Consider the following 15,273-nt stretch of genomic DNA (forward strand, 5'->3'; position numbering starts at 1 on the left):
TCCAAGCTTCAGACACTGCCAGAATTTCTTGAAAACAAAGACACCCCTCAACCTCTTCACTTTCAGAGCGAAACCAATCTCAAAATACTCTATTTCACTGTTTCAAGTACATGCATATTTTTATCAAGTAACTGGGCTATAATTATTTTTTTATGCTTATTTGCAGTATCCTAAAACTTGAGCTTTGCCTCCCTCTTCTAGGATCTTTTTAGGCTCAATTTTAGGCAATCAGTTTAGGTCCCAAAACAGGATTATTTGGAACAATAACTCAAATTCACTGAAAGCAGCGGGATTTGTTTAAAAATTGGATTTCAATGGAAGTGAAATGCATGTTTTCATTGAAAAAGGGTTTTCAGTTTGAGCTACACTTGATACAATTTTGATTGAACCTTGCAGATATGAACCTGCCTGCGGTTTGAAGCTCAAAAGCTTTTCTACAAGAGTATTTGAGATTTGGCGGTTTTTCCTGTTAAGATTCTATACGTTCCACTAACTGGTGGTGTCTCTAGCTAATGTACCAGGTTGTCCATCACTCAAAGAGGTTCATATGCCCTTTTGCATATATATGCTATGATTCATACATGGATTAACGTTTTGAGAATACACCTCATACCTTTAATGGCAATACTCAACACAGTATTGATCCTGAAGCACTGACCTCACAGACCTTTTAGTCAAATAACTGAAAACAACTGTATGTAACAAAGAAACGAGGTATTTTCTACAGCTGTAGAAGAAATAAAACTAGATTACTGTTAATGCTACAGAAACCCCAGCCCAACACTCTTCTTTCACAGTTCTGCTCTTTTTAACTCAGCTTATCCTGTTCTTTATGAGACATTATTTTTTTCACCCTTGCTCACTAACCTCGTCAGGGCTGGAAGCCTGGTAAGTTCGATTTTCATCACTGAAGTCCTGATCCACCTCTGCATATTCTGTTTCTCCAGACACACCAGCCCGGGATTCATACACTGGGGTCACGTTGTGGCACAGCGCAATGGCCTTCACAGCTTCGTGTATCCGACTGCTGACACTCTTGCGGACTTTGGGTGCAGATGACTGAGGTTTCCTAGATGGTGTTGAACTTGTACTATTTCCACTGTTTTGAGAGTGCACCTTTACGACCCAACACAATGAATAGTAAAACAAAGTTTAATAATGGAAACAAAAGATAGAAACTAATATACATATCTGATTATTCCCATTACAAAGGCTGATAAATGATAAGGATAGTAACCACGTATTTATTTGACATAACCTACTGTTAACTCATTCAGTTTGTGATTCATGAAAACCCTCACCTACTTTTCTGTAGAACTGATACAGAACTGTGGGCTCATCACCTTGCATGTCTAGTTAGACTTCAGTAACAGAGCCTGCAGACAACTTCAAATGTGAAATGAGAACACGTATGCAGTAAAAGGGGCGAACAGGCTGACGATTCTGCAGAAAACCCTGCCTCCTCACTTCAGAATTTATCATTTTCAGTGATCAGTCACAATCATCCTTTAATGTCCTTCACATTCTGTGCATTGTTTTTCAAAAGTATTTAAGCCAGCAACCAACTGTGTGAGTTCAGAACCCCAGAACAAAACCGCAAGTTGTTCTTCAGTCTCTTTGTCACTTGTCTACATTCAGAGGCTGGAAACTAAGGCCGCTAAATTGAAAAAAAACCCTTTTTCTTTAAATTTTCACCTGAATCTCTGTGTTTTAAAGACCACCACATTGCTATGTAACAAAAGAACAAAAGCAAGTCTCATTGTGAAGTATAAATATTAGGAGTCATTAAAATATAAATATTGCAGATTTAATATATAACCTACACCATTTCTGTATTATTTGTGAACTAATGCAGGTTGTATGCTTTTGCTGCAGGCTGAAGTTTGTTTGTCCTTACAAGAATGCAATAATCTAATACACTCATCATGCAAAATAAGTTTGACACATATCGAAGACCACAGTACTGCTGCATAACCACTAAACTAGCACTATCTTAAGTTATCCTTCAGCACATGATTCAATTAACCTTTTAAGAGAAAGTACTGTGTATTTATAATTAGTTGAAAATAAGTGGGTTTGTTTTTTTTTTTTGTTTTGGATTTTATTGTGGTTTGGGGTTTTTTGTTTGTTTGTGTTTGGTTTTGGGTTATTTTGGGTTATTTTTGTTGTTTTTTTTGTTTGTTTGTTTGTTTTTTGTTTTTGTTTTTTTTTTAAAGTCAGCACATTAAATGTGTTGGCAGTATTACCAAAGGCTCTTCTGTTCACTCCAGGGTAACTCAGAAAATCTCTTCCAAACCCACGCTTTTTTCCTCCTGACTGCAATCTGCTGAACCGTGAACATTCTGCCCATCAAATTACAGTGCTCTCTAATAAAGGGTTTAACTTTCTGTTCATCTGGCACTGCTTTTTAGCTGCTGCTTTAAACCTCTGCATTTGCATTCTGCTAGCGCTGATGCCATTACAGCCACAAATAAATTAAGCTGATTTACTCCTTCTGAATTATGTTATGTTTATTGATGCTTGTATAATTTAATTTCACACAAATTGCATTAAAGATTATGCCCTCTATCACAAAATGCTTCCAGTGGGGAAATATAATCAGGTTATAATAGATTTGTGTGTTACATTAAGATGACAATAGTCTAGTAGGTCCACTGTAATAATAAAACAGAACACAAACAAGGGATAAAATCAATGTCACACAAGAACCATTGCCTAGCTAACTGGCAGCTTCTATTATCATAGATTAAATAAAAGCCTCGCCATACTTTCTCAGATTGAAACAATTGTTTAATAGTTGCTTGTTTTGTTACCAAGATGCTTTCATTTTTTCTGTTTTAAAGAGTTGCTACCAACACACAAATAATTAAAGCATTATTTAAACAGCAAGTAGTGCTATACAAAGCTGGAAAAAAAAAAAAAAGGATGTTCCAAGAAAGTTCTTATCATCACCTACTAACAGCAAACCTAGATTGCGGAGATCTTCTCCCACAACTGGGGGGGGGGCAGAGCTTCCCTCACATTTCTTACTACTTTTAAAAATTTCAGTGGAAAATATGTTACAGTTATTAAAAACGTAACTAACCGTGGGTACTACTCATTAAATTTTACAGCAAACTGGTAAAAGCTTTAAGCAAATACGAACACCCGGAATCATGCAATTCTTTTCAGATCGCACATTTAACCGCACAGTACGAAACCAGTAGTGTTAATGAATATACGCCCTCTGGAAGACTGGTGCTTAGTCATCAAACTCAGCCAGACCTAGGTGTGCCATCAGAAACGATGTTTGGGTGATTTTTACAAACATAGTCATGTAGCAATTACTTTCAACAACCCACCCAGAACCGTACTTAGACTGCGGATCTTTAGGTAAAGGAACTCCATGTCTATCTCATTTCCAAGGCCTATTATTGCATCTGGGTTACTATTCCTAGCTATACGTACTAAGAATGAAGCTGAAATGAATTCCTTTTCCTTGAATAAATCGAAGAAGTGGATTTGTTCATCTGTTTAGATGGGAAGTAACACACAAGTTGAAGTTGTAGACTAGAAACTCATAACATACATTGCTAATTCACTGCTTTCCCTCCTGCCTCTCTTCCCAAAAGCTACATAATATTAACTAGAGTGCAGCGCTGTGTCAAACAGCCACTTTTTAATTTTTGTTATTAAATGAGAAAGGAGCCATAGTTCAAAACAGCACAACTGAAGGTTCAAATCAATTGTTGATCCTACAATCCTGTTGCAAGAGAAAATGAGGACACAGACAAGGAGGTCAGTCTACAAACTTAACTGGGTCAGCCAGTCATGTTTGTGTATCCACGTTAACTATGGAAAAGAACTTTCATATGAAGCTTTATTATCATACTGTACGCAACATATAGAAATATTAGTTAACCTATCGTTTATATCCTCCTCTGTCAATTTTTTTTCTTCTTTGTTTCAAAGAATAGAATTTAAAAATCAAGTAAAAAATCCTCCCTAATCTCAGAGTGGAATCAGGTGCTTAGAAAGTTTTGCAGAATGCACCCGAATAGTTTACATACATGGGAAATACAAGCAACACTTGCAAAATTCTGTCTGCCTCCTTCACCCCACAACTGACCCACAGACAGACAGGGAGCCACAATCCCCTTGTACACTCTTCAGACCAAGCACTCTCACATATCACAGGAATGCTTCACTCTCAAGCAATACAGAGTTTTCCATTTTCTCACCCCCCTTCCTCCCCCCAGTTATATGCTGTTTATAATCATCTTAATTTTTTAAAAAAACTTTTTAGATCTGTCTCTATAAATTTTATTTTGACAATTATTTTTTTTACTTTTTGGTTATACCAATTAATGTGGCTTTTTGCTGTCTATTCTTGATGAATATCTTCAAAGATGTAATTACTGTTCGTCTTGTTCTGGACACTTGTAATTTGTAGTCTCAGTAGTGAATAGCTTACTCTTGGATGATTTGGCAGGAGAAAGACTGCACGGCACAGACAGGTTAACACAGATTTCTGCTAGTGGGGAACTGAAAAGTCAGCTTCTTTAAGTCGGTATTACAAGGAACTCCAGAACCAGAAGAGAACTACGTACTGTCACATTTTTCCCTTTCATCACATCTGTTAAGAGATATCTACAGATGAAAGAACTTTCATAGCATTTCAAATTTCTAGACATAATCAGTAACAACAATGCTTCAATGCTGTTAAAAAAATCTCAATATTAAAGGTAAATGATTTACAAAATGAGATACCTGTGAATACGAGTTTATAATATGACTCTGAATTTCATCCATTGTGTCTGTTCCATAGGACACAGTACCTAGGTGGAGGCGCTTAAACACCATCTCATTCTGTGTAAGTGTTCCTGTAATAAAGAAGTAGCACATCACAAACCAGCAAAAAATACCACGAGAAGACCACAAAAAACCCCCCAAAATCTTCCTTTTGGAAAGAAGGAAGGAATCACGAGCTAGCATCAGTTTAGTTGATTAAAAGAATGCTTGTGGAGAAAGATCAGGGTTAGTCATACTGGAAGAAATCACTGGTTCCACCTGCAAGCTGATTCTACCAACACAACTAAATATAGAAGCTCAAAAAAAGACAAAAACTTTCATAAGAAAGACAGAAAATGCAGTATCTGGATGGAACTGACTCTCAAAAGCCAATGCAAAAGTTTGTACCCTGTATCAGAAAATCTAAAGCAAAAAAAAGACCCCAAAACCCAACCCCCCGAAATTCATACACATGTCCTGCACTTCATGAATGAAGGCAGACACTCTGGCAAGTGGGCACATTCACTGTTAGCTAGAGTAAATCATTAAGACCTGACATCACCTCCAAATTTGGCAGATTTAGCCTCTAACCGGAATGAGCCAGAATGAGTGAAATCAGTGCTTTCAGAGCTCACTTCACATTTGTAAGAAAGTACAGGGTGTCAGTCGCAGACCGACACTTTGCGTCCACCTCTGCCAACCTGTCACATCCTGTTTGGAAAAGCTCTAATCGAGGGGTGCTGGCTTCAGCCTCCCGTGATGGGGCACATCAGGCAGAGAGGTCACTACCACCTAGCTTCCCACAGTCAGCTCACAAAAGATTATGTTGATAACGGCCCTTCCTAAAACTTTATGTCTATGGTTACTCAGCCAAAGTGAAATTAATACAGTATAAAGCTATTCTTATATTTAAGCACACAGTTTTGAGTCATTAAAATACATAAATCTGATGATAAAAGTAATAAACACATCATGGTGGCAAAAGCGACATTCTTGAAGCTCCTACAATATTTTTAATATGGAGGATATGATCAGTATCTATAAATAAAAATTGCAGAATAAAATATTTCTTTTTCATTTTATTTCTTTTTATATATATTATTTATTTATATGTAAATATATATTTATATAAAATATAGTTATATACTTTATATGTATATATTTATAATATATAAATATATATATATTTGTATTTATACTATTTTTATACCATGTCTTTGTCCCAGCGTGACAAAATACACAGTAAGCCACAGGAAGAGAGAAGACTAAAAGCACGAGATACGCTATAATTACTATCCGGAAAACAGAACTGTTTGGACAGTTAGAATCCAGTTTATGCATCTAATAGGGCTAGAACCATCAGCGATCTTCAACAATTCAGCAGGGCTGTAAAAGTCTCTTGTCCTTTGTTACACTTGAGGTACATACTACTCCTGCTCCCTGGGAACATCTGTCCAGTGACACTCCATCTCAGCTGCACCATCACACTGCACTATCAAACCATGTCTTCCCATATCACCAGCACTAAATGCTCACTCCAAATTCCCCCTCTACTATGAAAAAATGATGCTTCCCATTCGCTTTTCTAGCCATATTGTTGAGGATTTTTTTTTTTGTCATTTTATTTGAATTTTAAAAAATATTTAAAATAAGGTTAACGTGAAATGCATAAATTCTCCATAAAATCCACATATCATTAAAAAAAAAAAAAAAAAAAAAATCACATGAGAAGCAGAATTTTCCCAAGGCTGGAAAAGAGCCCATGAAGACAAATGTCCTCGTCTCTAGAATCAGCAAGTCAGAAATTTTCGCTTACTTTTATACAAGGGATAAGAAGATTATTTTGGTTTTACACTACCCATATAAAACTACTTCTGCTTTTAAAGGCTGTATTTTTATTGAGACAAATTTGTGGATTAAATTTTTGACTTTACAGACTTGAAAAGTCCAATCTCCAGTTTGCACACGAGAAACAAAAACAAAACCCACCTGTTTTGTTCCATAATGTTTGCTGCAAGAAATTTCCAAGTAAATCTGCATCACCTTCCCTACTTTCCAGGCATGCCTACACCTTCTCAGTGCCCTCAGCTTTGCCAAGCCTTTGAATTCAAACACAGGCTGCCTAGGAATTGTGAAACTAAAACTTGAGACAGCAGGCAACTGTCAAACCCGCTTCCCACCAGTTCTGTAATTGCTGCTTGGAAAAACTGAGCAGGAAACAAAATTAGCCCTGTGATTATTATATGGAAAGATGATTTCTTCTGACACCATTAAATCAGTCCAACTCCAAAGCATGCTTGGTGGAGGAGAGTTAGATAGGTGGAAGAGTTGTGTGTTGCCCCCTCCCAACCCCTTCTCAGCAAGCAGAGAAGAAACGCATCCGAACAGAAAAGTATGGATTTTCCTATCTTGCAACAATCAGGTGCCAGGGAAGGAGGTTTAGGAAAAATGGGTGAGGAAAAAGAATCAACTTGTAAAGACATGAACATCAACATTCTGGCAATCCTGACTCAATACTTGCACCTGACATTACTTCTACGATCCTTTCCACCAGCTACAGTGATAGGACACATCTATGACACACGAACAGAGGCTGCAAAAACACCTGTACCTGCTACACAAAATTGTAATCCAAAAGAAAAGAATAAAAAAACCAAAGAAACAACAATTACAGTTTGTTGTGCTTCTCAATCCTAGTGCAAAGCTCTCAACAAGAGCCACGATAAACCCGGTATGTTATGAGCCAAACATGGGGAGCTGCGTTTCTGAAAGTGCTCCCAGAAATTCCTGCAAAAAAATAAACCAAGTCACATCTTTTAAAGTCCTCCACGTGGAAGTTGTTTGACCACATGTGCAAATTAAGAATTTACTTCTAAATTCCCTTAATGACTTGTCTTTGTTGCCGGCGGCAGCCGAAACCAAAACATTAAATGAAACACCAAAATAGGACAGAAACATTCCCAACAACTTGTTTCAAATTTTACTTGGTGCCAACCAGTCATGTTCTAACTTTAGCAGCAGTTCTGTCTTAAATTTTAGTCTTTTAACTGAAGACTAACACACATTGACAAAACAACACCTCTTTGACTTTACGCCCCAAATGCAAGCCCTTCTAGAGGTGTATTTTCTAATATAGCCCATTTCAGGAATGAAAAGCAACCCCAAACCAAGCCCTCTAGTCTATAAGTAATAAAGAACAGTGAAAGGGTTTTCTATTTTTAACGTTTTTTCAAGACCTACTTATCAATTCCACGCTTTCAGGACATTGCTAATACGAAGAGTTATTAGATAAAAAAAAATTTATTTTAGAAAAGCTTCCAGGAATTATGCTAGTCCATATATGATCTGCTACTAATATTTGACGTTCTTAAACTTTGCTCTGGAATGCCGGTACCACTCAAGGAAAATACCCTGATGAAAAGTTAGTATACAATTGCTGACGAAAAATTTAGTATGTCCTTTAATGAAGCCAAGAGCTTCCCCCCCCCCCAATTGTATCATTAAACACAGAGTAAAGCAGGCAAAGAGGAAATTAATTTCTAAGGAAAAAGTCCTGAAGGCATCATTCCCTGGGTGGCAACAGATGTGACTCACAACAGAGCAGCAGAGTTTTTTTTATTTTGTTTTTGAGAAGCAGATGCAGATCTCTCTGATCTTATATTACAAGATGGTAATTTGGACCAGTATCAACAATCCAAAACAAAAAACTAAGAAACTATGTACAGCACATAATTCATAAGTTTGTGAGAAACTGACAGGGTGATTAACATTTCATAAAATGCGAGTGCTTTGTTTGAGCTATTTGCTGAAACAAAGTCAGCGTAAATGTGAACACTTCTATGGAAACTTTAAGGAAGATCAGGCCCAATGCTCTTAATAATTAGACTGTTGAAAACAATCCGGCTGAGCATGAGTGTCCTGGGTTTGGCCAGGCCAGGGTTAATTTTCACCGGACTCCAGGAGGGGGCACAGCCGGGGGATGGGGGCTGACCCCACCTGGCCAAACAGAGCCCGGTATTCCATACCATGTGACGTCACGCTGGGTTCCGGTGGGGGGCGGGGCACGGCAGGGACTCACTCGCGGCTCGGGAGCGTGCGGCTCCGGTGCGGTCCGAGAGAGCGGGTCTGTTTTTTGTCGTGTTTTCTCCTTATCTGTACCGTTGTTGTTCCTGTTCCCTCTGTTTGCTGTTCTGTTAAACTGCCCTTATCCCGACTCACCAGTTTCTGCCTGTTTCTTTCCATTCTCCTCCGCACCCCGGCGGGGGGAGGGGCGGCCGCGTGGCGCTTTTGTTGCCGGCGGCAGCTGAAACCAAGACATTAATTTGGCGCCCAGGCGTGGGGCAGGGATAACAGCAGGGCTGAGCAGTGTGTGTTAAAACTGCTTTCTTAGATTTTGTTAAATTCTGTTGTATGCATTTTTCTGTGTTAGTTAAATAGTCACCGGTAAAAATGTTGCTGACTTTGATCAGATGGCTGTGGTTTTTGAATCCTTACTTGCAGTATGTGTTTACTGCCATGCTATTCATCATCACTGGAAAAAGGATTAGGATGATGATTTTGCTGTACTGTACGATATCGACTTCTGACATGATAGCATCACTGTGCATGAAATTAGGATTGTATTTGCATGTGGCACTGCGGTCATTTCCATACCTCGGATCCTATGTCTTAGAATTTGTTAATAATCAAACCCAATCTGCGGGGAAAACCGGAGGGGATACCTTCCCCCACTCCCCCCCCCCCCCCCCCCCCCCCCCGCCTCAGGCTGGTCCTAACGGCTTTTGAGAATTTCGAGTACCCGTGGGAGGCTCAGGGCAGCACTCTCCTTTTGTTATGCCTCCTGAATGGGTTGCAGGTTTTGTTTAGGGTTAAACAAGTCGTTAAGAACATCGTGCAGAGACCTGCCCCGGGGCCGGATAGCTGTAGTGGCTGGGTGTGTGGGACAGCATGGGCAAGTACCTAGGGCAGTGGGCACCACCGGTGTGTTTTAAACTCACCCCTGAACAAGTACAGAATCCGGAAAAACTAGTAAAATATATGCAAAAAGTGTGCTGCCACCCTGGGAACTCCAGAGAGACACAAATCACTGCCATGTGCTGGGGTCTGGCCCACGCCTACCGAGCTTCCGTTGTTCAACACTGTTCAGAGCCCTAAAGGGGAAGGGGGAGGAAGCGAAGCGGCAGGCACTGCGGCTGGCGCTGCCCACCCAGCCGGCCCTGCAGCCCCTCCAGCCCAGCAGGCAGTCACAGCCCCCTCCCGACTGGCACCACGGCTGCCACAGCCACAGCTGCAGGGTCTGCCTCGGTTTCCCTGGCAGGCACAGCAGCTGCTCCAGCCCCAGTTCCAGCCACAGGCACAGTGACTGAGCCCAATGACCAACCTGTGCCGGTAGCAGTCGCCCCTGTAAAACTAAACAAAGACACAAAGAGAGCAGATTGCTCCGGGAGGGATGACGATGAGCCAGGGTTATCGTGGGAGACAGAAATCATCACCCGGTCCCTGTCCCTGAGTGAGCTGCGAGACATGCGGAAAGATTTCAGCCGCCACCCAGGCGAGCACATTGCCACCTGGCTGCTGCGGTGCTGGGATAACGGGGCCAGCAGCTTGGAATTAGAGGGCAAGGAAGCCAAGCAGCTGGGATCCCTGGCCAGGGATGGGGGCATTGACAAGGCCATTGGGAAGAAGGAACAAGTCCTCAGCCTCTGTAGGAGACTTCTGTCAGGCGTGAGGGAGAGGTACCCCTTCAGTGACGATTCTGTATGTTATCCTGGCAAGTGGACCAATATGGAGAGGGGTATTCAGTACTTGAGGGAATTAGCTGTGCGGGAGCTGGTTTACTGTGACACAGACGATGAGCAGGTACCCACAGACCCAGATGAACTCCAGTGCTCACAATCCATGTGGAGGAAGTTTGTGCGGAGCGCACCATCCTCACGTGCTAACTAACTGGCAATAGTAGACTGGAAAGGTAAGGAGGCACCAACAGTGGATGAGGTGGCTGTCAGACTCCGCCAATATGAGGAAAGTCTCTCTTCCTCCCTTGTCTCAGCTGTGGAGAAACTGGCCTGGGAGGTGCGGCAAATCAAAGAGAATATATCCTACTCCCCACCTGTACGGGCCAGTGTCTCAGCTGTTAGGGACAAGCGTTTCTCTGCTCAGGAGAGGGAATACAGAGGCTACATACCACGGGGCACCCGGTGGTTCTACCTGCGTGACCACGGAGAGGACATGAGGAAGTGGGATGGAAAACCCACCTCAAGTCTAGAGGCACGAGTCCGTGAGTTGCGAGGTAAAACAATCACAAAAGGGGATTCTGTTAGGAAAAATGCCGCTCCAGTTTCCAGCAGTCAGCTCTCCAGACCAGGTAGGCAGTTTGATCTTGATTCTGATCCTCTGGAGGGGACCTCCAAGTAATTTTTACAGCAGGTGAGCAGCAAATTCTCTGACCAGGATTAGAGGGGCCCTGCCTCCAGCCAGGTGGAGAAAAGGGACAACTGGGTTTGTTGGACGGTGTGGATTTTGTGGCCTGGCATGTCAGATCCACAAGAGTATAAAGCTCTAGTGGACACTGGTGCACAGTGTACTTTAATGCCATTAGATTTCCAAGGGTCAGAGTCCATTTGCATTTCTGGAGTGACAGGGGGGTCCCAAGAGCTGAGTGTATTGGAGGCTGAAGTGAGCCTCACTGGGCAGGAGTGGCAGAAGCACCCCATTGTAACTGGCCCCGAGGCTCCGTGCATCCTTGGGATAGACTATCTTAGGAGAGGGTATTTCAAGGACCCAAAGGGGTGTCGGTGGGCTTTTGGCATAGCTGCTGTGGAGACGGAAGAAATTAAACAGCTGTCCATTTTGCCTGGTCTCTCGGAGGATCCTTCCGTTGTGGGGTTGCTGAGGGTTGAAGAACAACAGGTGCCAATCGCAACCACAACGGTGCACCGGCGACAGTATCGTACCAACCGAGACTCCCTTCTCCCCATTCATCAGCTGATCCGCCAGCTGGAGAGTCAAGGAGTGATCACCAAAACTCGCTCACCCTTTAATAGTCCCATATGGCCAGTGAGAAAATCTACTGGAAAGTGGAGACTGACAATAGACTACCGTGGCCTGAATGAAGTCACACCACCGCTGAGTGCTGCCATGCCAGACATGCTAGAACTTCAATATCAGCTGGAGTCAAAGGCAGCCAAGTGGTATGCTACAATTGACATCGCTAATGCATTCTTCTACATCCCTTTGGCAGCAGAGTGCAGGCCACAGTTTGCTTTCACCTGGAGGGGCATCCAGTACACCTGGAATCGACTGCCCCAGGGGTGGAAACACAGTCCCACCATTTGCCATGGACTAATCCACACTGCACTGGAAAAGGGTGAAGCTCCAGAACATCTGCAGTACATCGACGACATCATTGTATGGGGTGACACCGTGGAGGAAGTTTTTGAGAAAGGGGAGAAAATAGTTCAGATCCTCCTGAAGGCCGGTTTCGCCATTAAGCGAAGTAAAGTCAAGGGACCTGCGCAAGAGGTCCAGTTTTTGGGGATAAAATGGCAGGATGGGCGCCATCAAATCCCAATGGATGTCATCAACAAAATAGCAGCTATGTCTTCACCAACCAGCAAAAAGGAAGCACAGGCCTTCCTGGGTGTTGTGGGTTTTTGGAGGATGCACATCCCAAATTACAGCCAGATTGTAAGTCCTCTGTACCACGTGACCCGGAAGAAGAATGATTTTGAATGGGGCCCTGAGCAATGACACGCATTTGAACAGATTAAACGGGAGATAGTTCATGCCGTAGCCCTTGGTCCAGTCTGGTCAGGGCAAGATGTTAAAAACGTGCTCTACACCGCAGCCGGGGAGAATGGCCCAACCTGGAGTCTCTGGCAGAAAGCACCAGGGGAGACTCGAGGTCGGCCCCTGGGGTTCTGGAGCCGGGGATACAAAGGATCCGAGGCCCGCTATACTCCCACTGAAAAAGAGATTCTGGCAGCATATGAAGGCGTTTGAGCTGCTTCAGAAGTGGTCGGCACTGAAGCACAGCTCCTCCTAGCTCCACGACTGCCGGTCCTGGGCTGGATGTTCAAAGAGAGGGTCCCCTCTATGCATCATGCCACCGATGCTACGTGGAGTAAGTGGGTCGCGCTGATCACCCAGCGCGCCCGAATGGGAAGCCCCAGTCGCCCAGGAATTCTGGAGGTAATCATGGACTGGCCAGAAGGCAAAGATTTTGGAGCATCGCCGGAGGAGGAGGTGACACGTGCTGAAGAGGCCCCACTGTACAACCAGCTGCCAGAAGATAAGAAACAGTATGCCCTGTTCACAGATGGGTCCTGTCGCATTGTGGGGAAGCAGCAGAGGTGGAAGGCTGCTGTATGGAGCCCTACGCAACAAATTGCGGAAACTGTTGAGGGAGAAGGTGAGTCCAGCCAGTTTGCAGAGGTGAAAGCCATCCAGCTGGCTTTAGACATTGCCAGTCGAGAGAAGTGGCCAGTGCTCTATCTTTACACCGACTCTTGGATGGTGGCCAATGCCTTGTGGGGGGTGGCTGCAGCAATGGAAGAAGAACAACAGGCAGCGCAGAGGCAAATCTATCTGGGCTGCCCCATTGTGGCAAGATATTGCTGCCCGTCTGGAGCAGTTGGTTGTAAAAGTCTGTCACGTGGACGCCCATGTCCCTAGGAGTCGGGCCACTGAGGAACATCAAAACAACCACCAGGTAGATCAGGCTGCTAAGATTGAAGTGGCTCAGGTGGATCTGGACTGGCAACATAAGGGTGAACTGTTTATAGCTCAGTGGGCCCATGACACCTCGGGCCACCAAGGAAGAGACGCGACATACCAATGGGCTCGTGACCGAGGGGTGGACTTGACCATGGACACCATCGCACAGGTTATCCATGAATGTGAGACATGCGCTGCAATCAAGCAAGCCAAGCGGGTAAAGCCTCATGGTATGGAGGATGATGGCTAAAATATAAATATGGGGAGGCTTGGCAGATTGACTACATCACACTGCCACAAACCCGCCAAGGCAAGCGCTATGTGCTCACAATGGTGGAGGCCACCACCGGATGGCTGGAAACCTACCCTGTGCCGCATGCCACTGCCCAGAATACCATCCTGGGCCTTGAAAAACAAGTCCTGTGGTGACATGGCACCCCCGAAAGAATCGAGTCGGACAACGGGACTCATTTTCTTAACAGCCTCATAGACAACTGGGCCAAAGAACACGGTATCGAGTGGGTGTATCACATCCCCTACCATGCACCAGCCTCTGGAAAGATCGAGCGGTACAATGGGCTGCTAAAAACCACTTTGAGGGCAATAGGGGGTGGGACTTTCAAAAACTGGGATACTCATTAATCAAAGGCCACCTGGCTGGTTAACACCAGGGGATCCACCAACCAGGCTGGTCCTGCCCAGTCAAAACCTCAGCGCCCCGTAGAAGGAGATAAATTCCCTGTAGTGCACACGCGCAACATGTTAGGGAAGACAGTTTGGGTTAATCCTGCCTCGGGCAAAGGCAAGCCCGTCCGTGGGATTGCTTTTGCTCAAGGACCTGGGTGTACCTGGTGGGTAATGCGGAAGGATGGGGAAGTCCGATGTGTACCTCATGGGGATTTGATTTTGGGCGAGAATAGTCCATAAATCAATTGTATAAAGTTAAATAACCCTGTCACTGTCTGTTATCACTGTTATAATTGTTATATTTTGTACCAGTAGTAGCATAGTAAGAATCGTCCAGATTAAAGATGGATGGACTTTTTTGATGAAAACCTAGCAGAGCACAGCGATGATGGAACTGGACCTGGTTTTCAACAACTGGCACCCAGCAACTTCATCAAGATCAACATCTCCTGCAGACTGTGGGCACGGGCCGCACCAGATACATCAGCCGTGAGCTCCGGATGCAGCAAGTGACCGCCCATCACCACACATCACCTCTCCTGCCACGGAAGACCATTACGACAGATGGAGCCTGAAGTCATGGATTAAATGAACTCAACGGACACTTTAGAGTGATGATCCATAGACTAAGGGAATGATATCTGGAGACAGGAGAAGTGGTGGTGATCAACTGGACAATGGGGGACCTGGGCATGATGTAGATGGTATGGAATAAGAGGTGGATAATGTCCTGGGTTTGGCCAGGACAGGGTTAATTTTCACTGGACTCCAGGAAGGGGCACAGCCGGGGGGTGGGGGCTGACCCCACCTGGCCAAACAGAGCAGGGTATTCCATACCATGTGCCCTCATGCTGGGGTTCCGGTGGGAGGGGCGGCGCCGGTCCTGTCCGGGAGAGAGGGTCTGTTGCGCGAGTTTGTGTCGTATTTTCTCCTTATCTGTACCGTTGTTGTTACTGTTCCCTCTGTTTGCTGTTCTGTTAAACTGCCCTTATCCCGACCCACCGGTTTTCTGCCTGTTTTCTTTCCATTCTCCTCCGCACCCCGGCGGGAGGAGGGGCGGCCGTGTGGCGCTTTTGTTGCCGGCAGCAGCCGAAACCAAAA

General features: G+C 44.0%; 1 protein-coding gene across 5 annotated transcripts in view; it reads right to left on the reverse strand.

The window, feature by feature from the left end:
- ATP9B (ATPase phospholipid transporting 9B (putative)) overlaps positions 1-15,273 on the reverse strand; it is a 190,851-nt gene that overhangs the window by 33,462 nt on the left and 142,116 nt on the right. For all 5 annotated transcript variants that reach the window (XR_012763527.1, XR_012763526.1, XR_012763525.1 and 2 more), the window contains exons 14-15: positions 4,750-4,862; positions 868-1,116 (exon numbers count right to left, since the gene is read on the reverse strand). Coding sequence is in view for 2 of the 5 variants with exons in the window: in XM_075417049.1 (XP_075273164.1) it covers positions 868-1,116; positions 4,750-4,862 (362 nt within the window). In the remaining 3 variants the exon portion in view is untranslated. The remainder of the gene's footprint in view (positions 1-867; positions 1,117-4,749; positions 4,863-15,273) is intronic.

The sequence above is a fragment of the Opisthocomus hoazin genome, chromosome 3, assembly GCF_030867145.1.
Source record: "Opisthocomus hoazin isolate bOpiHoa1 chromosome 3, bOpiHoa1.hap1, whole genome shotgun sequence".
Lineage (NCBI taxonomy): Eukaryota > Metazoa > Chordata > Aves > Opisthocomiformes > Opisthocomidae > Opisthocomus > Opisthocomus hoazin.